General features: G+C 40.6%; 1 protein-coding gene across 2 annotated transcripts in view; it reads left to right on the forward strand.

Moving 5' to 3' along the window:
• Positions 1-209: 209 nt before the first annotated feature.
• LOC307097376 (kininogen-1-like) overlaps positions 210-23918 on the forward strand; it is a gene marked incomplete at its 3' end in the record, with an annotated part of 45007 nt that continues 21298 nt past the window's right edge. For both annotated transcript variants that reach the window (XM_079767401.1, XM_079767400.1), the window contains exons 1-5: positions 210-484; positions 4477-4587; positions 6125-6209; positions 9852-10024; positions 11126-11233. In XM_079767401.1, coding sequence (XP_079623527.1) covers positions 290-484; positions 4477-4587; positions 6125-6209; positions 9852-10024; positions 11126-11233 — 672 coding nt within the window. In that variant the 5' untranslated portion in view covers positions 210-289. The remainder of the gene's footprint in view (positions 485-4476; positions 4588-6124; positions 6210-9851; positions 10025-11125; positions 11234-23918) is intronic.

Genomic DNA, 23918 nt, shown 5'->3' on the forward strand with positions numbered 1-23918 from the left:
GTACACTTTCCTGGAAATGTGCTCACACATGCCTTCCTAATGCAAACAAGCAGGTCAATGACCCAGTGTTGTAATGTACCAGCCTGAGATCTGCTTGGATAATCCAGCAGAGCCATTTGCCCTTTTGTAATAGGGCAAATAGTGGAGGGCAGCAGGATGCCAAGCAGAACCCTAAAGTGCTAAGGCAGAGAGGAGAGACAGAAGAGATAAGAGGCTAAAGAGAGTTAACATCAGCTTCCAAGTTAGCTTCCAATTCTTGGTGAAACTCCCAGAGGGAGACTGATAAATCATGAAGTTAATTGTCATCCTTTTCCTTTGTTCCACGCTGCTAACAAGTTTAGCCCAAGAGGACCAACAGCAAGAAATTGACTGCAATGATGAGGATGTATTTAAGGCTGTGGATGCAGCTCTGAAGAAATACAATGGTAGAAGCAAAAGTGGCAACCAGTTTGTATTGTACCGCATAACCGAAGTCACCAAGACGGTGAGTGAGTTGTGTTTAATCTTGAGGTCATTTGGGATTTATGCTATCACTTGAACCCAGGAGACACACATACACACACACACACACCACACCAAAACAAACAAACAAACAAACAAAAAAACCACCCTGATAATTAAAGGTAGAGGTTTACACCTCTTAGAAAAGACCAACCCCACTCTCTGGGCTGGGACCTGGGCAGGGTATGACTAGTCCTCAAGCCTCCAAGGCTGGCCTCCTGGGTGATCAGAGGACAGGTATTCTAGGATGAAATTAAAGAAAGGTAGATGGAGTCATTTGAAAGGGCCTATGTAGAGTGGGAAAATCCAGGAACTCAGTCAGGTCTCAGCAAGAGCATTTGCTGGGTGACCGGCCTTAAACTAAAATATAAAGCCCTCCAGACCTTAAAGGGGAAGAGGTGTTTAAGGAGGTATGTCTAACTCATACTGTATAATTTCACATATAAATGGAATATAAAAAAGTCAAACTTAACAGAAGCAGAAAGTAGAATGGATGTTGTCAGGGACTGTGGGATGGGAGAAATGGGGAGGTGTTTGTCAAGGATTCAAACTTTCAGTTATAAAATGAGCCTGGTCGTTTAGCTCAATGGTTGAGCATCAACCTATGAACCAGGAGGTGGTGGTTCAATTCCCGGTTAGGGCACATGCTCAGGTTGCAGGATTGATCCCCGGGGGGTGGGGGGATAGGGGAGTGGGGGTGTGTGTGTGTGCAGGAAGCAGCCAATCAGTGATTCTCTCTCATCATTAATGTTTCTATCTCTCTTTCTCTCCTTTTCCCTTCCTCTTTGAAATCAATAAAAATATATTTTAAAGAAATAAGATGAGTAGGTCCTGGGGGTCTAATGTACAGCATGGTGAATAGAATTAATACTACTGTAATGTATGCTTGAAATATGCTAAAGGGCTAAATTTTAAGAGTTCTTACCACACACACAAAACAGGTAATTATGTGAGCTGACAATGAGTTAATTATCTTATTTTTGGTAATCATTTCACAATGTATACATATAGCACATCATTTTTTTGTATATCTTAAATATATGTGATTTATTTATACCTCAATAAATATACCTCAATAAGTTATACCTCAATAAAACTAAGGTAAATGAGGGACAGTGAGTATGTCAAGAGGAGTTAGAAATTAATATAGTTCTACTATATTAGATAAAACATCTACCATGAAGTCCTGATGGCTGAATGCATCAAGGGTAACAGCAATGTTCTAGTTGATTTTGTATATTCCTTATCACTGATGAATACACTCAGGTAGAAGATAAATCCTGACAGGATTTGTGATTCCAAGAAATACAACTGGATGCATCAAAACTATTAGGTTGGGGAGGGGGGCGGGAGGGAGGGTTTAGTTGTGATTTTTTGTTGTTGTTTATGTGAAAACATTCAGAATTATGTAACTGAAAGGGGAAAAAATCAAATTCAAACAACCTTTAGCTTTATTTCTCTTTAAAGTCAACATCATCTCTTGATAAAGGAAAGATTAAGCAAAGCAGGCTCAGCATACCATTCTTCTCTTCAAGGACATCTCCACGATGTCTGGGTGGCTTTGAAAACAAGCAAATCAGACACAACTCAAGAATGTGTATAGTATCATATATCTCTGTGGTGTTTCATTCCACAGAGATATATTTGACACATTGCCTTATTGCCTAACTGATCTATTTATTATTGATACAGATGTCCTAACATCGTTGAGGGAGTGACACCACAGGACATTATAAATACGTGGTCCCATGGATGCTCTTTTTGCAGTGTCTTTGACATCCCAAGCCCAGTGAACTTACTCGTGTACCATGTCTCTCTCCACCAACTTTTTCCAACTCCTTTAATTCATTGAAGTCTGTGTTTTCCACCTTTTGTTGTCCAGTTCAAACAATTAACTAGGGGGACTAAATAATTACCCTGATTTTCTTCTTTGTGGTCTTTTTCCTGAAAGTTGGGGCCCAGTCTTTGGCTGAATCCATAAAATGATCTTGGACACTGTAGAAAAAGCATCAAATAGGATCATATGACTTGCTGTCTAGCCTTAGTCAATAAACATGTGGGACTTATAAACAAAAGTGCACATGTAAATGTCCTGCATCCAGCATTGTTGAGCTGTCATCAACGTTCTTGTGTCTGTTTTACTGTTACAATATTAGGTAAATATGGAAGCAAAGCCATTCCACAGGGTCATTTTAAAAAAAGAAATTCTGGTTCTGTTTTCTAAAGAAATGTAGAAATACTTAATTTGGATCTATTTATAGTTTCAGCTTTCTTCAGTTGCCAGTGTGCTATCCAACTTTAGCCTAAAAAACCTGGAATAAGAGATTTTTGTTTGTTCGCATATGATCCTCTTAGACTCTTTCATATTTAGAAAATTAACATATTTCTTTGGGGAAAATTCTTGGTTATTCTGCCATAACAGAATATGTATTAACTTGTAGATTCGGTGGTTGGATACCTATTTAATCACGTGCTGATATTCCAGAAGGATTTCTTGCATTGGTGAAAATAAAGATGGGACACAGGGGGGGTATTTTTGTTTTTGATGTACCCTGTTTAGAAACTAGAAGTTTTGTGTCATGCAAAAGAAAACAAATTATTTTTAAAGGAAAAAAAGAGCAAAGTTAAAAAAAATACAAACTTTCAATAGTTTGTTCAAATGAATTTCACTATGTCTCTGTGATAATTTACATCAGTGGAAGAAAAAAAATCCATCCATTTTACATTATGAGATTAAAGAAAAAAGGCCAGCGGGCTTTTTATTTTATTTTATTTTTCTGAAAATAACATTGAGCCATTCTGTTTTACAAGCTAGTGTAGTCATGCGAGTCCTGGTGCCCTCGGCAATGTTATTGGTGTTGTCATCACTGACTGACTGACATCTGTGGCAAATGTGCTGTTGTTGGGTATTTTTTTTTTTTGATTGAGGTATCACATATTTGTCCTCATCCCCCCATTTTCATCCCAAACCCCTCTCCACATATGCCCCCACCCCCCTGTTGTCCGTGACCACTGGCTAGGCCCATAGGGTATTTTTTTTTCCTAAAATGTCCACAGAATCACTATCACCTACCGCTTTATCAAAATCTGAGACCTGAAACGAACCTCAGAACTGTCGTGTTTTACTCCATCCTGTCCCAGATGCAAATACTCTGAGGAGTGCAGGCTCTGAGAGAGCACTGCCCCTGGACTCAGGAGATACGGGTCTGGGTTGGCTTTGCCTTTCCAAGGTGGGAGCTGCCTAAGCTCTGCCCTCTCTCCTTGGGCCTCCTTTCTCTCGCCTGCAAAGTGAGGGACGAGGCAACATCACCTCTCAGGTCTCTTGCTGCTCCAACATGCCAGGATTTTGCATCTAAAAGCTCATCTATCTCAGAACCTTTGGGATTTAAAGTTCTATTTATTATTTTATGACATGTTAGAAAAAAATAGAAAACAAAACAAAACAAATAAAATTACTAAAATTACCCATAACTAATCTCATCATCCAGAGATACCTGTTAATATATTTTTTTAAAAAATGAAAAAGAAAGTACTCTTGTTTGTTGGTTTGTTTTCTAATTGTAAAAGTAATATACATTTGTTTTCAAAAAAAATACTCAGAAAATTTAGGAATGTTTGTTTAAAGAAGAGAATAAAAGATAATCTTACATCCACCACTGAGACGAAACATGTTAACAGTTTTGCTGTATAACTTTTCAGGCTTTTAAAATCATAAATGTCCCTATAAATTGGTTTCTACAAAAATAGGCTAATACTACATATACGACTTTGTTACTTGAAAATACATGTTTATAAATATAATGTGAACATTCTTCCAAGCATTTATAACTTTTGGTATTTTTAGTAAATGTTTTGCTCTTGTTGAATTAAATCAATATCAAATATTCATAACTGAACCAGATTCCTCTCCAATGGTCTGCTGTTGTCAGTTAAATGAGCCCTATGTATCTTTGATTGCCTTTTTTTTTTTTCCAGGATGAACAGAACGTATTTTATTCTATTAAGTATGAAATCAAGGAGGGTGACTGTCCTGTTCAAAGTAACAAAACCTGGCAGGACTGTGACTACAAAGAACCTGGGCAAGCTGTAAGTGTGATGGTCTGGAGCCTCCAGTTTTCTCAATCGAGACTGCAAAATTATTCTATTAGAGCCGGGGGGTGATGAGTACTGTTGAGCCTGTTTCTGAGGGGTGAACATAAACCCTCAAATGTGTAGAAAAGTGAAATGGTTGATGTCTATGTTCTTGCATAGACAGAAAGGTCACGAGAAACCAGCCATGAGATGTGGAGAAAGCCCTCCCATGAAGAGGGGACTCCTATGACCAACTGGGTGCTTTATTTGTGCAGACCTGAGTTTGAATTCTACTCTGCCTCTAATTAGCTGACCACTTATAACCCATGGGCTCCCTTGTAAAAGGGAGGTAAAATTGACCTAAATTGGAAGATGAAAGTACATACATATGAAAAGACCTTGTTTTAATAACAAGGTCTCTTAACCAAATGCCTAACATCTGTATTCCACATGACAAATGTTGTTTGGCCTTACCTGAGGGAGCTAATAGCCAGTATCTGCCAGGAAGTAAGCCACTCTTTCCACAGTCCATGGACTCACCTCTTCAATGTGTGAAAATGTTATTGGTGGAAATGGGGTGTCCACTGGTGGGAAGTGAGGGATTCCTTTTCCTACTGGATGATGGCGGTCCAGTCCTCAGGATATCTTGAGAAAAAGAATTTTCTAAGACTCACACAGGAAGATGAGAGATCTTTATTTGTGTGGAATTACACATCTGAATTTCTAAAGCGCCATTTCCCTTAAACCAGTCGTAAAAGAGGTGCAGCTGGGGATTCAGAGAGCCAAAAGCCAAACCAATGTGCCAAGTTTCCATTCCATGGTGGAGCTGGGTCCGGTACAGCATCAGGCTACTTCCCATCTATTAGTCCATTGTATGTGTGTGTAGGGGGGCGGGGGGGAGGGAAGGGAGTATATGGCTGTGGGCCATGTGGGTGCATGCAGGGGAGTGTGTCCCTTGCAACAAGAGAGCCAGGAGCCCCAGTGAGCAAGAGAGGCAAGAGAGAGAACTTTGTTTAAGAGTTTAATATCTGAAATCTTCCTGTGCTTACGGTGGTCACACTGACTATGTTCCCAGGTGTGACTGACAGACAAGTACCTTCCCTATGTCACCCAGACTTTACTGGGCATGTGTGTATTTGGCCTTCCCTTTGCTCCTTTTCAGTTAATAACTGGTTATTACCATGGTATCAAAAACTCCGCATCCTCTGTGCAGTTGAACCCTGAAGTTGAACTGTAAGAGGAGAGTCTGGCAGGCTAGTTTTAGGGCACTGTGTTCACCTTGATAAAAAAGAAATATTTCCTGTGCTTTAAACATAACATTATTTTAAACCTCACTATCTTCACTGCCACTCCTCCCGACATCTCATGAATATCAATGACTTGTAAATAATAATGATTAGGCTACAAAAACATTCATTCTTGTGTCTCAAAACTCCGTTAGAAAAGAATCTTAAGTTTTAAATAAGAGAAAAGCCATACTTAGCAACAGCACTAGGTGCACTTTTCCATCTGAAAGATTACTATAAATGGTCTCCTTTTTCTTTCTTTCTAGGCCACAGGAGAATGCACGGCTACCATAGGGAAGAGACCGAATATGAAATTCTCCGTAGCTACCCAGACCTGCCACATTACTCCAGGTAGCTGATATATAGGATGACGCTGCCCTGGGGGGAAATGAACCATTTCCATGTGGGGCCAGGAGCATAACCTGTACAAATCCCCTTCTCACAGGGCAGTGGGTGGCTGCACAATGCCATTTGCAGCCTTGGGGCAGAGGGAGGGAGGATTGGAGGGGGCGGGCGGGTTGTGGTGGCAGAGTCCTGAGGTGGGGCCAGGCTCCTGCCAATCATCCCCTGGACTCACCCTGGACAGCAATGCTGACTTAGGTGTGTGCTAAGGTCCTGAGAAAGGACTAGAAAACATGCCACATGCTTCAATTCTGAGGTGTCCTAGAGCCAGAATAGCACAAGCTTTGAGGTCAGACCTGGCCTGCAATCCTTCAAAAGCTCTTCACCTTTTTGGTTTCCCTTTTCTTTAAAAGGGGATCATAGTAATTCTCACTGCAGAGGGTTATTGTAGACAGAAACTAGATGGCAGGCTTGAAGTTACACGCATAAGAATGTATTGATCATCAGAAAACAATTAATCATATCTGACATTTATTGAGAACTTATTGCTAGCCACAGTGCTAATTGTTTTACATATGTTGATTTATTTAATCCTCACAACAAGTCTATGAGGCAAGGGTTAATATTCTCATTTTACAAATGAGGAAACAGAGGCCCACCACAGTTTAATATCTTGCCCAGTATCCCACAGCTAGCAATTAGCAGAATAGTATAGTAGACCTTGTAAGAATGGAGCAACTTATGCAGAGATATAACCACTATTAGCTCCTTCCCTCTGGTGGCAGAATGGCTGGGTGCAGAAAAATGGGCACATCTAGGGAATGTCAATCACAAAAGCCAACCCAGTTGGCCTTTTGCATGATAGGGTTTTAGTATAGGAGGCTCCAGAACAGCATCTTCAGCCACACTCATGAACATCAGTAGAGGAGCAATTGTCTATCTTGGCCTTAGTCATCCATAAGGAACCCACAAAAACTATATTTCTTGAGTTTCAGCTCTTGCAAGAAGTGGCATTCAAAGAAAAACAGTCCAAAACAGAAAATTTAAAAAAAAAAATTTGGAGTAGATTTTTATTATTCAGTTTAAGAACTTTAGCTCACAAGCAAATTTTCACATGATCCAGAACACAGCACTTATGTACTAGGAGAGAAAAAGCTCTTTGCCACAATTACTACTAGGTCCACAATCCCTTATCTGAAACCCTTTTTGGCAAAAAACATTTTAAATTGCTGTTTAAATTAAAAAAAAATCCCTAGAAATGTTGGAGCAGGATGAAAAATCATCGCATTGCCTGGAATAACTGAATTTGCATATTTCCCTACTCCTCTCACCCTCAAAAGCTCCATAGCTCTTCTTACCCTAGTCAGAGCTCCCTCTACTGACCAGTGGGTTAAGGCTTATCTGTTATAAACATTACTTGGTAACTTAATACAAGCTCGCTCTTGTTTTAATATTTTACGTTATTTTATTAAAACCCAGTCAGTGGCACCCCATCGTTATTGCCAACCACTCTTCATTCACTTCAGTGGGTCTCCGCACACCCTGAAATTATATGGAGAACATTGTGAGTACTGGCATTTTCCTGGAGAGGGCGCCATGGTTCTCATCAGGTTCACTAAGGAGCCCGTGACCCTTGGAATATAGCTCATAACTCCTGGCCTCTGGAGAGAAGCCAGACTCCACAATAGGGGACTCCCTCTACCAATTGTCCAGACCTCAATCTCCAGTCCCTGCCTCCACTTTAAGCCCCGGTAAAAAGTACACACAGCATCCCACACGCTGCCCTGACTCATCCTGCCTTCTTGAGAGCCATTCCTCCCTTTGCTCCTTCTTCTCAGGCTCACATTTTATGTGGCCCAGTTGACCTTGACCACTTTACACCCTTCTTAGCTCAGGCCTCTTCTCCTCAGGAAAGTTTCTTGAACTCACTCTGGGCTCCTGCCTTTCCAAGCTCTTGCCAAATTATTTTGAAATATTCATCTGCAGTTCAGTCTCTCCCACTCAACTTTGCCCAACACCTTCACCACTGCCAGGGCTGACCAGAAGCCCCTGAATGAGGGATGAACAGATTGCTCAGACACAGTTTGACTGTGAAAAAGAGGGCTAAGGGGCTCCTGGCTCTTGGGGCCATAGCAGCCTGGAGTGCCGCCTTGTTAGTCTTTTATTGCAGTTTTTATCTTTAGATACAATCAATAGGGTGAGTAATCTTGGGAGGACACATGTGTTTACATTGTCCGCTAGGCAAGGGCATCCAGGGATTAAGCATAAGGATTCCAGTAAACACCTGGTGCCAGGGTTCTTAATCCAGCATCTAGAAGGGCTTCAGGAATCTGGAGAAGGCACTGTGTGTAAATTAATCAAGAGTCCAGAGATGAAACATAATTTTGGAAGGCATTTAGGGGGTCAGAGGAGCTTGGCTAAAGAAACCAAGTTCTCCAAGTTCTCTTGTCTCTCTGGACCCCTTGCTTTTTTTAAAAAAAATATATATATATTTTATTGATTTTTTACAGAGAGGAAGGGAGAGGGATAGAGAGTTAGAAACATCGATGAGAGAGAAACATCGATCAGCTGCCTCCTGCACACCCTCTACTGGGGATGTGCCCACAACCAATGTACATGCCCTTGACCGAATTGAACCTGGGACCTTTCAGTCCGCAGGGCGAGGCTCTATCCACTGAGCCAAACAGGTTTTGGCTGGACCCCTTGCTTTTTATTAACACAAATTGTCCTAAGGCAAAGTAGATATGCACATCAAAGGCCAGGGTTTAGTGTATGGAATGCATTGTTGGATTGGAAGAATTTGCCTTCAGCTGTTCAGGTGTTTGGCCAGGAGGAGGCAATAACATGTAGATTGAAATGCCCTCAGCTGTCTGTCAGCAAGCAATCATTTATGCATCCTTTTCAGGTTTGGGGAAATGCCCTCAGCCATTCCAGATGATTCAGCACTGCTGACATACTGGAATTAGCTTCCAGCAACATGGGGTTTGTATGTGATCAGACTTGTTTGGAAAGGTCAAGGAATAATTAGGGGTACTGCCTTCGACACTGCCCTATGTCTCCCCTAATTCAAAATTCTGGTAAACAGGGCAGGTGGCCTTCCACACACTTCCCTTTCATCAGAATGTCCTCCTTACAACTTTCCAACCAAGTCTTCTGTGCTTACCAACATACCACAGAGACTAACAAGTTAAAGTAACTACACAGTCTAGCTCAGCACCTGACATATTACAGCAGGAACAAAATATGTACATGTTTGTTAAAATGAATTGATGCAAAACATAATATATCCCGAATGAGGCTTCAAGGAGCTTTAATTAACACTGAAAAATAAATAATACTATATTTGTATTGTTATACTTTTTTTATAAGAGGATAAATTATGTATTATTTATATAATTTACAATGATTTTTAAATAAATTTAAAATAATTATGCACAATAGTATGCACATAAGGTGTTCCTAAGTCGATGGTAGGTTTTTCCCCCTCTGACAAAAAAACAGTTCTGTGTTCTTTTTCTAATACATACTAGAATTTACTAGAAAGTTTGTTTACCAGGGTCTTGGAAATTATTTTACTTATTTAGGACAATGTATCTGAATGTGGGTTTTGCTCATTAACGCTGCCCTTTTGCCTACTCTTTCTTTGTCAAGCCGAGGGCCCTGTGGTGACCTCCCAGTATGAATGCCTTGGCTGTGTGCACCCCATATCAACTGCCAGCCCTGACTTGGACCCTGTTCTGAGACATGCCATTCAATATTTTAACAACCACACTGATCATTCCCACCTCTTTGCTCTTAAAGAAGTAAAAAAGGCACAGAAACAGGTTTGTGCTTTAGTTTTCATTTCTCACAGTATTGTTAAAATTGGTTGGATCTTTATGTTTAGGGTTTTATTGCCTAAAATAAACCATTGGTCAATAGAAAACCTATGATTCCATGACTGGTGGTAAGGGAGCTCTTTATGTCCTCATCTGACTGGCATAGGAGGTAAAGAGTTTTCTCTTGAGTCAAAGTGATTCGGATACTGCAATATATAAAGGGCAAAATGTGGCTAATTATACCCCTGGCTCTGAGGTTGGTTTTAATGAATGGGTAGTCAGAAATACATGTTTTTCTGAGAGATGGTGAGATGAAAAGATCATTCTAGCCTTAAGGTTTTAAGAAAATTACATTATCACTTAGCTATCATGAGTCAAACGTGGCTCCAAAATATTAAATGGTACCCAAACAGTTGCCATGGCTTTCTGAGCACTCTCTAAATTATAGTTTTAGTATCATTAAAAGAAAGTAAATACTATGGAAATCTGGCCTCTTCATTGGGTCCCTTGTATTTCAGTGTCTAATTATAAGGGATTTACTTCAGTCAGTAACATTCCATACTTTTAATAGACCATCTAACTTCCCTTCATGCAAGACATGTTCTACTCAATTATGTTCATAGCAGCTATCATGGTCAGACTAGCCCAAGATAAAGCTGCACAAAATGTACTGCCTGACTGTCTGGGAACCTGAGGACTTATCAGTAAAGGCCATTCTAGCTCCAAAATATTTTTAACCATCTAAAAGAGTATTATTAATATTTCACAAAATTCAAAAGGACATTATTTTTCTGTTGCCTGGCAGAGGAAATGTTGCAAGATTTTTCTTAAGAAAATACAGTAACTCCACCTATATATTGCTTTTTTATTTTCAGATGTGTAGGAGTGTGTGTGTGTGTGTGTGTGTGTGTGTGTGTGTGTGTGTGTGTGTTGAGGAGGGTGAAAGTCATAAAGTGCTCAATATTTATTCAGCCAAGAGTTTTGCCTAGTAATAAGAGTTTATATTTTTGAGTACTTGCAATATGCCAGCCAGTGTTCTAAGTTCCTCATAACACAGTGAATAATGTTTAAACTGCCCTTTAACTATTCAATTCAACATTATTTCAGGTGGTGTCTGGATGGAACTATGAAGTTACTTACTTAATTCAGAAAACTAATTGTTCCAAGGAGAATTTTAAAGTCTTAACCCTAGACTGCAACATCCTTCCCAATGGTGTAAGTAGGCAAAAATCAAATTATAACGTTATTAGCATTTGGTGTCTAGTATTTACAGGTGTGGGAATACTCAGCTACATAGGAAGACTCGGCCACTGAGATTTTAGATGACATGCGTGAATTCACAGCCACATTCTCCATGTCACTAGTCAAGCTGCCTTACCTACCTGGTCAAAAGATCTGTACATCTGGCAATAAGCATTTACAGATATAACCAGGGCTCCAGATAAAATGATGTCATGTCAAGTTTGTCTGTCCATGTCTTCACACTTTCCTGTCTCCCTTTCCTCCCCACCCTCTTAAGGTCCTTCCCGGTGCTCCTGAGCTCTGCGCAGGACACTCCTCAACTTCAAACTTGTCTTTCCTTATTTTCTCCCTTCCCTCCCCTCCCCTTCCTTTATTTTTAATAAAATACCCTGAGCCTCCACCAAAATTATGTTACAAGAGAGGATCACAAGGTGGCAGTAGTTAGTGCATGTGCAGATGCCTAAGGTACAATGACCATCCCAGGGATATTTGCATTTTAGCAGAAAACTGCTTTAAACAAGGGACTGCTTCAAGCCCTTTAGTCTGTTATTCTACTTCTACAATTCCATTATGTGGGAAGAAAATGAGAAACACAGACAGTAAGATGTTAATTTCAGCATTATTATTAACTAGTAGCCCATTTGCAGGAAGAATCCTGCAAGCGGCCGCTGCGGCCACCCGCCCCGCTCCGCCCCGCCTGGGCTTTCCCTCTGGCAGCCACCTTGCTTTCCACTTTTCCTCCCTCTTCCTTCTAAGTTTCTTCAGTCTTCACTCCGCCCTCCCTCAGCATATGCAAATTAACCACCATCTTTGTTGGGTAATGTGCATACTCGTCTGGCTGGTGGGTGTGGCTTTGGCTGGTGGGCGTGGCTTGGGCGTAGCCAAGGTGCGGTCAATTTGCATATTACTATTTTATTAGGTAGGCTAGAAAAACATTGGAAACGTTTTCAACATAGGGAATGTTTAAATGATTTACAGTATATCCATATAGTAGAATATATGAAGCCATTAAAAGTATGTTTACAGATTTTTTAGTGACTTAGTAAAATGGTTATAATATGGTAAGTTAAAAATATATAAAAGTATAGATACATATTCATTTAAATATATAAAGTAAATGTAAATATCAAAAGTGATGGAGGGGCCCTGGCTGGTTTGGTTCAGTGGATAGAGAATTGGAATGTGGACCAAAGGGACCCACGTTCAATTCTGGTCAAGGGCACGTTACTGGGTTGCAAGCTCCTCCCAGGCCCAGACTGGGGCCTGGTTCATGTTTCTCTCTGTCTTTTCCTCTCTCTTCCACTCTCTCTAAAGTCAATGGAAAAATACCTTCAGGTGAGGATTAACAACAACAAAAACGTGATGGAGGGGAACATTTGAAATCTTGCTCCCTGTCATATGTTCTTAGTTTGCCTGAAATAAACTCATAAAAAAAAATTAAGTGACAAAAAATATGCATAAATATAAAACATAGTTAACTTTCAGTTGGAACTATGAGTGCCTTTTTTTGATTCTTTATACTTTTTGGAATTCTTTAGTACTTGCCAATGTTTTTAATCAAGCATGTATTTATTTCATAATTGGGAGAAAAGTTAAAAGGATCCTATAAAGAAAGTGAAAAGACAACCCATAAAATGGGAGAAATTATTTGTATCATATATCTGATAAGAATTAAATATGCAATATATAAATAACTCCTATAATGCAACAACAAAAAGACAATCAACCTAATTTTCAAATGGGCAAAGGACTTTAAAATAAACATTTCTCTAAAGAAGATATGCAGTCATTAAACACATGAAAAGATGCTCAACATAATTAGCTACAGGGGGTGGGGTGTGTGTGATGGGGGCAGGGTTGTAAGACAAGCCAAAGTGAGATGCCATTTCACACCTAAAAGATGGATATAATTTTTAAAAAATTGAAAAATAACTAGCATTGGGGAGGATGTGGAAAGATTGAAACTTTTGTCCATTGCTGATGAGAATGTAAAATGGTGCAGCCACTGTGGAAAACACTTTGGTAGTTCCTCAAAAAGTTAAACATAGATTTACCATATGACACAGCAATTGCAATCCTAGGTATGTACCCAAAAGAATTAAAAAACAGGGAGTCAAACAGATACTTACATGCCAGGATTCATTGCAACATTATTCACAATAGCCAAAAAGTGGAAACAACCCAAGTGCCCATCAACAGATGAGTGGACAAACAAAATGTGATGTATATATAAAACAATGCAATGTTCTTTAGCCATAGAAAGAAATGAAATTCTGCCACAATCTACAACATAGATGAACCTTGAAAACATTATGCTAAGTGAAAGAAGCCAGGCATAAAAAGACAAATATTGTATGATTCCACTTATATGAAACATCTAACATATGCATAGAAGCAAAAGTAGATTCGAGTTTTCCAAGAGCTAAGGGGACAGAGAATGGGAATTTATTGATCAATGGGTACAGAATTTGGGTTTGGGGTGATGGAAACTACTGGAAATAGATAGTGGTGATGGTTAAATAATGTAATTAATATCACTGAGTAATATACTTAAAAATGGTTGAAATGGCAAATTTTATGTTACATATATTTTACCATAATAAAAAAATAGTAAAAACGAAGAGAGAGAGAGAGAGAGAGAGAGAGAGAGAGAGAGAGAGAAACATTCTAAAAATGTATGCTCTAGCTACTATTTAACTTTATTATTTTTAGTCATCTGGCCTTTAAAGCATCTATGAACACCTTCGTTTTTTATGTTCTTTAGTTAGCCATTTGAGATTATATGGGCTTAAATATTATCTAGCTTTAATCTTTCTGCATCTGTTTGTAAGGCCTCCATTTAGTTCTTTCTTTGCAACACACAGAGATGGAAGGCTGATTGGAGTCACAAATCCAATCAGATTTCTGGTGTCATTTCTCTAAGCTTCCACTTCCTCATTTGTAAAATGGTGAGGAATAATAGCACCTATCTCAGAGCGTTGTTACCATAAATGAAGGACACAAAATATAAATGAACTCTTGCCTACAACTGGTAAGACTGAAGGCCTTGCTATTCCAAGTTGGGTCCCTAAACCAGCAGCAGCATCACCAGGGAGCTTGTTAGAAAAGCCAAATCTTGAATTCCACCCACACCTACTGAATCTGCATGTTAACAAGATTCTCAGGTGAGTCATTTGCACTTTAAGGTTGGAAAAGCACTGATTTTAGAGTTTCACAAATAGTTCTCGGGCCATACTACATATTAGAATCACATTGCCAGCTTTAAAAATATTAGTAACTACTCCTAGGCCAGTGGTCGGCAAACTGTGGTTCACGAGCCACATGCAGCCCTTTGGCCCCTTGAGTTTTTAGTAAAGGCCAGCTTAGGAGTACCCTAATTAAGTTAATAACAATGTACCTACCTATATAGTTTAAATTTTAAAAATTTGGCTCTCAAAAGAAATTTCAATTGTTGTACTGTTGATATTTGGCTCTGTTGACTAATGAGTTTGCCGACCACTGTCCTAGGCCATTTCCCAAGCATTCTGATTAGGTGTGGGATGGGTCTCTAGAGTCAGAATAACCTAAAAGCTTACAGGTGAATCAAATATGCTAATAGAATTGAGAACCTCAAGAGCTATCTCCAGTATCCATCTCCTCAACCAAAATTATCCTACCTAATAAAAGAGTAATATGCAAATTGACCATAATTCCGCTATACCCACAAGCCACACCCAAAAGCTACGCCCACAAGCCAATCAGGAGAAAATATGCAAATAAACCCAACCAAGATGGCCACAGCCACAGAGAGCAGGAGGGAGGCTTGGGTTTCCTCGGTAACAAAGGAAGCCAAGCTTTCCGCCTGACCTTGCAGGCCTAAGCCTCTGCTCCAGGCTACAAAGTTTCAATTATAGAAGATAATCATTCCCAAGAGAAATAGCTGCCAGCCACAGAGTGAGCAGGAGGCTTGGCTCCGCTCCAGGCTACAAAGTTTCAATTGTAGAAGATACATAAATCCCAGATACCTGGGCCTCTGCTTGGGTCGCCAGGGGGCGTGGCTGGTCTATAAACCACCATAGGCCGCTTGCCCAGGCTGCCCCACACCCCAAGGGAACCCCCACCCTGATCTGGGACACCCTTCAGGGCAAACCAGCTGGCCCCCACCCATGCACCAGGCCTCTATCCTATCTAATAAAAGAATAATATGCAGATTGACCATCACTCCAACACACAAGATGGCTGCCCCCATGTGGACACAAGATGGCCAGCACAAGATGGCCAGCAGGGGAGGGCAGTTGGAAGGGACCAGGCCTGCAAGGGATGGCAGTTGGGGGAAATCAAGCCCGCAGGGGAGGGCAGTTAGGGGTGACCAGGCCTGCAGGGAAGGGTGTTTGGGTGGGACCCAGACCTGCAGGGGAGAGCAGTTGGGAGGGGACCAGGCCTGCAGGGGAGGGCGGTTAGTGGTGACCATGACTAAAGGGGAGGGCAGTTAGGGGCAAACACGCTGGCAGTGGAGAAGTTAGGCATCAATCAGGCTGGTAGGGGAGTGGTTAGGAGGTGATCAGGCTGGCAGGCAGAAGCGGTTAGGGGCAATCAAGAAGGCAGGCAGGTGAGCAGTTGGGAGCCAGCAGTCCTGGATTGTGGGATCAGGCCTAAACGGGCAATTGGACATCCCTCGAGGGGTCCCAGATTGGAGTGGGTGCCGGCTGGCCTGAGGGACTCCCTCCCCCTCCCCCGTGCACAAATTTCGTGCACTGGGCCTCTAGTAGTATTATAAGTGTGGTATTCCTTGTATCTGTAACAACTATGACATTTATTATATACTAGAGGTCCGGTGCATGAAAATTTATGCACTCGGGAGGTCCCTCAGCCGGGCCTTCACTCTTTCACAATCCAGGACCCCTAGGGTAGGATCCCTAGGCCTGGCCTAAGATCAGGGCCTATCAGGGCTTTCCTTCCCTGGGCTTCAGGCAGCTGGCCCCACCACCGCTGTTGCCACTGCTTGCCACCTGTGCAGTGCTAACCTCCCTTTCCCTGCCACTGGTGATCTCCCTCTGCAGGCAACAGGCTGGGGTGCAATGGATTGGCTGGCCTGGGCCTACCTTTTTCTTTGGTAGGGGACTGGGCCAGCCCTGCAAGGACTGGGCCAGCCCTGCAAGGGGCCGTCTGCCTACCTGTCACCCCTAACCACTCACCTACCTACCTAATCACCCCTAACCACTCTGCCTGCCTGACTGATTGTCCCTAACCACTTGCTTGGGGGCAGGGCCAGCTCAGCGAAGGGCTGTCTACCTACCTTTTCACCTCTAATGACTCTGCCTGCCTGATTGCCCCTAACTGGTTGCTTGGGGGCAGGGCCAGCACTGACTTCCAGTTGGTCACCCTCCGGTCATTACTGGTTGTTACGACCCAGGGTTTTTATATATTAGGATATGTCCCCTTATTGGAAATAAACATTTCCAATGCAGAAGGCAATGCAGAAACACAGAAAACAATAATATTAAGCCACATACCCAAATACCCAAAGATATCTTAGTGTATTTCCCTCTTATCTTTTTGTGGGGTGGGGGAGATATAGACAATTTGGTGATTGTTTTTGTTTGTTAATAATTGTCATTATTTTACATGCTGCATTTAAAAATATTTTTATTGATTTCAGAGAGGAAGGGAGAGGGAATGAGAGATAGAAACATTGCATGCTCTACACTGGGGATTGAGCCCACAACATGGGCATGTGCCCTGACCAGGAATCAAACAGTGACCTCCTGGTTCATAGGTCAATGCTCAACCACTGACCCATGCTGGCCAGGCTTACATGCTGCATTTTTTTCACCTAAGAATTTTCCTACATCATTAAAACTCTTGAAAACTTTCTTTTAAATAACTGTATAACATCTTATTAAAGATATGATAGATATTTTTATTTTCCTATAGTTAGACATTTGAGTTGTTTCCATTTTTATTATCATTAATAACTCACCAAACATTTTTGAGAATGAAGCTATTTCTGTATTTGATATATATTCTTATTTTCATAAATAAAAAATGTATAGAAATTTATGGATTGAATTTATGAATTGTTTTCCATATCCTTTGTCCATTTCTCTTTGGGATAAATCTTAATGATTTGAAAAAGAGTATGTGTATATTAAAGGTATCATTATTTTGTCATATTTTCTCAGTTGTTCATTTTTTAGTTTTCCTTAAGGTATTCTGACTTACCTATAAATTTTGCTTATTGGTGACCAAATCTAATAACATGTTCCTTTTTAAATCATTTTTTAAAAATTGATTAAGGTATTACATTGTACATATCTTCCCATTACGCCCCCACCCCACTCCCATATATGCCATCACCCCCCCAGTGTCTTGCATCCATTGGTTATGCTTATATGCATGCATACAAGTCCTTCTGTTGATCTCTTAATTTCCCCACCCCTCCCCAACCTTCCCGCTGTAATTTGACAGTCTGTTTGACGCTTTACTGCCTCTGTATCTATCTTTTTGTTCATCAGGTTATAATGTTCTTTATTATCCATAAATGAGTGAGATCATGTGGTATTTTTCTTTCATTGACTGGCTTATTACATTTAGCATAATGCCCTCCAGTTCTATCCAGGCTGCTGCAAATGGTAAGAATTTCTTCTTTTTTATAGCAACATAGTATTCCATTGTGTAGATGTACCATAATTTTCTGATCCAGTCAACTGCTGATGGGCACTTAGGCTGTTTCCAAATCTTAGCTATTGTAAATTGTGCTGCTATGAACATAGGGGTGCATATATCCTTTCTGATTGGTGTTTCTAGTTTCTTCGGATATATTCCCAGAAGTGGGATTACTGGGTCAAATGGGAGTTCCATTTTTAGTTTTTTGAGGAAACTCCATTCTGTTCACCACAGTGGCTGCACCAGTCTGCATTCCGACCAGCAGTGCACGAGGGTTCCTTTTTCTCCGCATTCTCTCCAGCACTTGTCGTTTGTTGATTTGTTGATGATTGCCATCCTGATAGGTGTGAGATGGTATTGCATTGTCGTTTTGATTTCCATCTCTCAGATAATTAGTGACTTTGAGCATGTTTCCATATGTCTGTTGGCCTTCCTTCTGTCTTCTTTCAAAAAGTATCTATTTAGGTCTGTTGCCCATTTTTTTTATTGGGTCGTTTATCTTCCTTTTATTGAGTTGTATGAGTTCCCTGTAAATGTTGGAAATTAAACCTTTATCAGTGATAACATTTGCAAATATGCTCTTCCATACAGTGGGCTTTCTTGTTGTTTTATTGATGGTTTCTTTTGCTGTGCAAAAGCTTTTTATTTTGATGTAGTCCCATTTGTTTATTTTCTCTTTAGTTTCCATTGCCCTAGGAGTGGTATCGGTGAAGAAATTGCTTCGGCATATGTCTGAGATTTCTCTGCCTGTGGATTCTTCTAGTATTTTTATGGTTTTCCATCTCATGTTTAAGTCCTTTATCCATTTTGAGTTTATTTTTGTGAATGGTGTAAGTTGGTGATCTAGTTTCATTTTTTTGCATGTATCTGTCCAATTTTCCCAACACCATTTATTGAAGAGACTGTCTTGACTCCATTGTATGTTCATGCCTCCTTTGTCAAATATTAATTGGGCATAGTGGTTTGGGTTGATATCTGGATTCTCTATTGTATTCCATTGATCTATATGCCTGTTCTTATGCCAGTACCAGGCTGTTTTGAGAACAGTGGCTTTGTAATACACTTTGAAATCTGGCATTGAGATTCCTCCTACCTTGTTCTTTTTCTCAGGATTGCTGTGGCTATTCGGGGTCTTTTTTTATTCCAGATGAATTTTTGGAGAGTTCTTTCTAGGTCTATGAAATATGCTGTTGGTATTTTAATGGGGAGTGCATTGAATGTATAGATTGCTTTTGGTGGTATGGACATTTTAATGATGTTGATTATACCAATCCATGAACACGGTATGCTCTTCCATCTATTTATGTCTCCTCTATCTCTTTTTTCAATGTCCTATAGTTTTTCGCATATAGGTCTTTTACCTCCTTAGTTAAGTTTATTCCTAGGTATCTTAATTTTTTTGGTGCAATGGTAAATGGGATTGTTTTCTTAGTCTCTCTTTCTGTAACTTCACTGTTGGTATATAAACATGCCATAGATTTCTTGGCATTAATTTTGTATCTTACAACATTGCAGAATTCATTTATTAAGTCTAATAATTTTTTGAAGGAATCTTTAGGGTTTTCTATGTACAGTATCATGTCATCTGCAAATAAGGACAGTTTTACTTCTTCTTTTCCAATTTGGATGCCTTTTATTTCTTCTTCTTGTCTAATTGCAATGGCTAGTACTTACAGCACTATGTTGAACAGGAGTGGTGAAAGAGGGCATCCCTGTCTTATTCCTATTATTAGAAGAAATAGTTTTAATTTTTGCCCATTGAGTATGATGTTGCCTGTGGGTTTGTCATATATGGCTTTCATTATGTTGAGGTGTAATCCTTCTAGTCCCACCTTGCTGAGAGTTTTTATCAAAAATTGGTGTTGGATTTTGTCAAATGCTTTTTCTGCATCAATTGATATGACTATGTGATTTTTATCTCTCAATTTGTTTATGTGATGTATCACGTTTATTGATTTGCAGATATTGTACCATCCTTGTATCCCTGGGATTATTCCTCTTGGTCATGGTGTATGATCTTTCTGATGTACTGCTGGATCCAATTTGCTAGAATTTAGTTGAGGATTTTGGCATCTATGTTCATGAGGGATATTGGCCTGTAATTCTCTTTCATTGTGTTGTCTTTATCTGGTTTTGGTATTGGGTGATGCTGGCTTCATAGAATGAGCTTGGAAGTGTTCCTTCCTCTTGAATTTTTTGAAATAGTCTGAGGAGGATAGGTTTTAGTTCTTCCTTGAATGTTTGGTAAAACTCCCCTGTGAAGCCATCTGGCCCCAGGCTTTTGTTTGCTGGAAGCTTTTTAATGACTGCTTCAATTTATTCCATAGTCATTGGCCTATTGAGATATTTAGATTCTTCCTGAATAAGTTTTGGAAGGTTGTATTTTTCTAGGAATATGTCCATTTCCTCCATGTTGTCCAGTTTGTTGGAGTAGAGTTGTTCATAATATTTTTTTAACAATCCTTTATATTTCTGTGGGGTCTGTTGTTATTTCACCTCTTTCATTTCTGATTTTGTTTATTTGGGTCCACTCTCTTTGTTTCTTGTTGAGCCTGGCTAGAGGTTCATTAATCTTGTTTATCCTTTCAAAGAACCAGCTCTTCATTTTGGTTATCTTTTGTAATGTTTTTTTTTTTTTTTGTCTCTATGTCGTTTATCTCTGCTCTGATCTTTATTATTTCCTTCTTTCTGCTTACACTGGGCTTTTCTTGTTGCTCTCATTCTAACTCATTGAGTTGTAGGGTTAGATTATTTATTACCATTGTTTCTTGTGTTTTGCAGTAGGCTTGTAGAGCTATGAACTTCCTTCTCAAGACTGCTCTCGCTGTGTCCCATAGATTTTGGATTGTTGTGTTTTCGTTGTCATTTGTTGCCATGATTTTTTAAAAATTTCTTCTTTGATCTCTCTTGTAACCCAGTGATTGTTTAATAGCATGCTATTTAGTCTCCAGGTGTTAGATTTTTTTGGATTGTTTTTATTGTAGTTGATTTCCAGTTTTATCCCATTGTGATCTGAGAGGATGCTTGATTTTTTCTATCTTCTTGAATTTGAAGATACTTTGCCTGTGTCCTAATATGTGGTCTATCCTTGAAAATATTTCATGTGCACTGGAGAAGAATGTATATTCTATAGCTTTGGGGTGAAATGTTCTAAAGATGTCAATTAAGTCTTTCTGATCTAGTGTGTCATTTAGGATTGCTGTTTCTTTGCTGATTTTTTGTTAAGTTGATTTATCCAGTTTTGTCAGTGGGGTATTCAAGTCCCCTACTATGACTGTATTGCTATCAATCTCTCCCTTGATATCTTCTAAAAGTTGTTTTATGTATTTGGGTGCTCCTGTATTGGGTGCATATATGTTTACCAGAGTTATATCTTCTTGTTGAATTGCTCCCTTTAGTATTATGTAGTGGCCTTCGTTATCTCTTGTTATAGCCTTTACTTTGAGGTCTATTTTATCAGGTATAAGTATTGCAACCCCAGCTTTTTTCTCATTTCCAGTTGCCTGAAAAATGTTTTTCTATCCTTTCACTCTCAGTCTGTGTGAATCCTTTGTTCTGAGGTGGGTCTCTTGTAGACAGCAAATATATGGGTCATGTTTTCTTATCCATTTATCTACCCTGTCTTTTGATTGGTGCATTTAATCCATTTACGTTTAATGTTATTATTGACAAGTACATGTTTGTTGTCATATTTTCCTTTAATGTTTGTGTTTCTTCTTGCCTTTCTTTCTTCTTTTTACAGCAGTCCCTTTAGCATTTTTTGCATTTCTGGCTTGGTAGTGATAAACTCTCTTAGCCCTTTTTGTCTGTGAAGCTCCTGATTCCACCTTCAATTTTGAATAATAGCCTTGCTGGGTATAGTATTCTTGAGTTCAGTCCCTTGCTTTGCATCACTTTGTAAATTTCCTTCTATTCCCTTCTGGCCTGGAGTGTTTCTGTTGAGAAATCCATTATATTCTAATAGGAGAACCATTGTAGGTAACTTTCTGTCTCTCTCTGACAGCCTTTAAGATTCTTACTTTGTTGTTGGTGTTTGCCAATTTAATTATGATGTGTCTTGGTGTTAGTCTTTTAGCGTTCATCTTGTTTGGGACTCTATGTGCTTCTTGGACTTGCATGATTTTTTTCTTGCCAATATCAGGAAGTTTTCTGTCATTATTTCTTCAAACAGGTGTTCTATTTCTTGCTTCTCTTACTCTCCTTCTGGTACCTTTATTATGCAAATATTGTTATGTTTTGTGTTGTCCCAAAGCTCCCTTAGGCTTTCCTTTTGCGTTTTAAGTCTTCTTTCCAGTTGCTGCTGTGTTTGTGTGTTTTTTCCTACCTTGACTTCTAATTTGTTGATGCGGTCCTCAGCCTATTCTTATCTACTTTTTAAGCCTTCCATTGTGTTCTTTATTTCAGGTATGTCGTTCTTCATCTCCTCTGCATTCCTTTTCATGTTGGCAACATTCTCATTCAGCTCCTTATAATTCTCATTGAGTTGTGTGTATTTGTCATTCAGCCATTTGAACATCCTTATAACCATTACTCTGAATTCTTTCTCTGGTATGTTGCTAGCCTCGATTTCATTTAACTCCCTTTCTGGTGATTCCCCTTTTTCTTTCCTTCGGGGATTGCTTTTTTGTCTTCCCATGTTTTCCTGTAATGTTTTAATTGCAGATCCAATTGCTTTGCCACCCAGGTTCTTTTGGGGATGGTGCTACTGGAATCATATCTCAGGTCTCCTGGTGTAGCTAGTGTAGCTCCCTACTTGAGCTATTTGGGTTCTCTTGATGTAGACCTGTGAGCTTGAGAAGCACAACTGCAGTGTTTAGAAGTCAGCAGCCATGGAGGGGTGTGTCCCAATTTTTGCTGTCTTGCACCTTTAATTGAAATCACGCATGCCCAGTGGGGGACTCACAGTGGCACCCAGGGACTTTCTGTTGGGGTGATGGGGTTCAGGGGGCCTTCACTCTGAAAAGGCGTGACTGTGGTGTCCAGAATTCTGTAGTTGTGGGTTGGGCAGCTTTTGTTGCTGTACCTGTGGTGGATAGGTGCTCACTCCCAGTGGTGGCTCACAGGGACACCCACGGCAAGTTTGCCAAGGAGGCACACTGAAGCACTCTGAAGGGCCCTGGCAGTGTAGCCGTGTAATTGAGGCACCTGTGGGCAGGTATCCAGGATGAGTAAATTCAGAATTTCTACTGCCGGGGGTGGGGGGAGTGCACCCCTGTTTGTCCAAGATCACACCCCTGGGAGAGCTCACAGTGGCTTCCACAAGAGCCCTGTGGGTAGATGGGTTCAGGGTGCCTGCCTGTTGGAAATTCGCATCTGTGAAGGTGCCTTTGCCCATGCAGAGCTCTGATGTACTCTGAGGTACTCTGAGGGGTCCTGGCACTGAGGTTGAGCAGCTGGGGTGAATGTGGCCAGTTATTCAGGAAGAGGGAATTCAGAATTTCTACTGTGGGACAGCGTGCCCTTGTCTGTGTAGAATCACACCCAGCAGAGTCTCACAGCTGCTCCCCCCCCCATCCCGCCCCCCCCCCGAGCGCTCTGTGGATAGCTGGGCTCAGGGGTCCTGCTCCTTGGAAATGTGTGAGTGTGGAGGTGCCTTTGCCTGCACAGAGCTCTGAAGCACTCTGAGGGGCCCTGGCACTGAAGTTGCACAGCTGGGGTGTCCATGGGCAGTTATTTAGGAAGAGGGAATTCAGAATTTCTACTGCGGGGCAGCGTACCCTTGTATGTGCAGAATCACACAAAGCAGAGTCTCATAGCTGCTCCCCCAAGCATGCTGTGGTTAGATGGGCTCAGGGGGCCTGCCTGTTGGTAATGCGCATCTGTGGAGGTGCCTTTGCCTGCACAGAGCTCTGACGCACTCTGAGGGGCCCTGGCACTGAAGTTGCACAGCTGGGGTGTCCTTGGGCAGTTATTTAGGAAGAGGGAGTTCAGAATATCTACTGCAGGGCCATGAGCTTTTGTCTGTTCAAAATCACACCCCTGGGGGCTCTCAGTGGCTCTCAGGCGCTGTCTA

The sequence above is a fragment of the Cnephaeus nilssonii genome (genome assembly GCF_951640355.1).
Source record: "Cnephaeus nilssonii genome assembly, chromosome: 3".
NCBI classification, from domain to species: Eukaryota; Metazoa; Chordata; class Mammalia; order Chiroptera; family Vespertilionidae; genus Cnephaeus; species Cnephaeus nilssonii.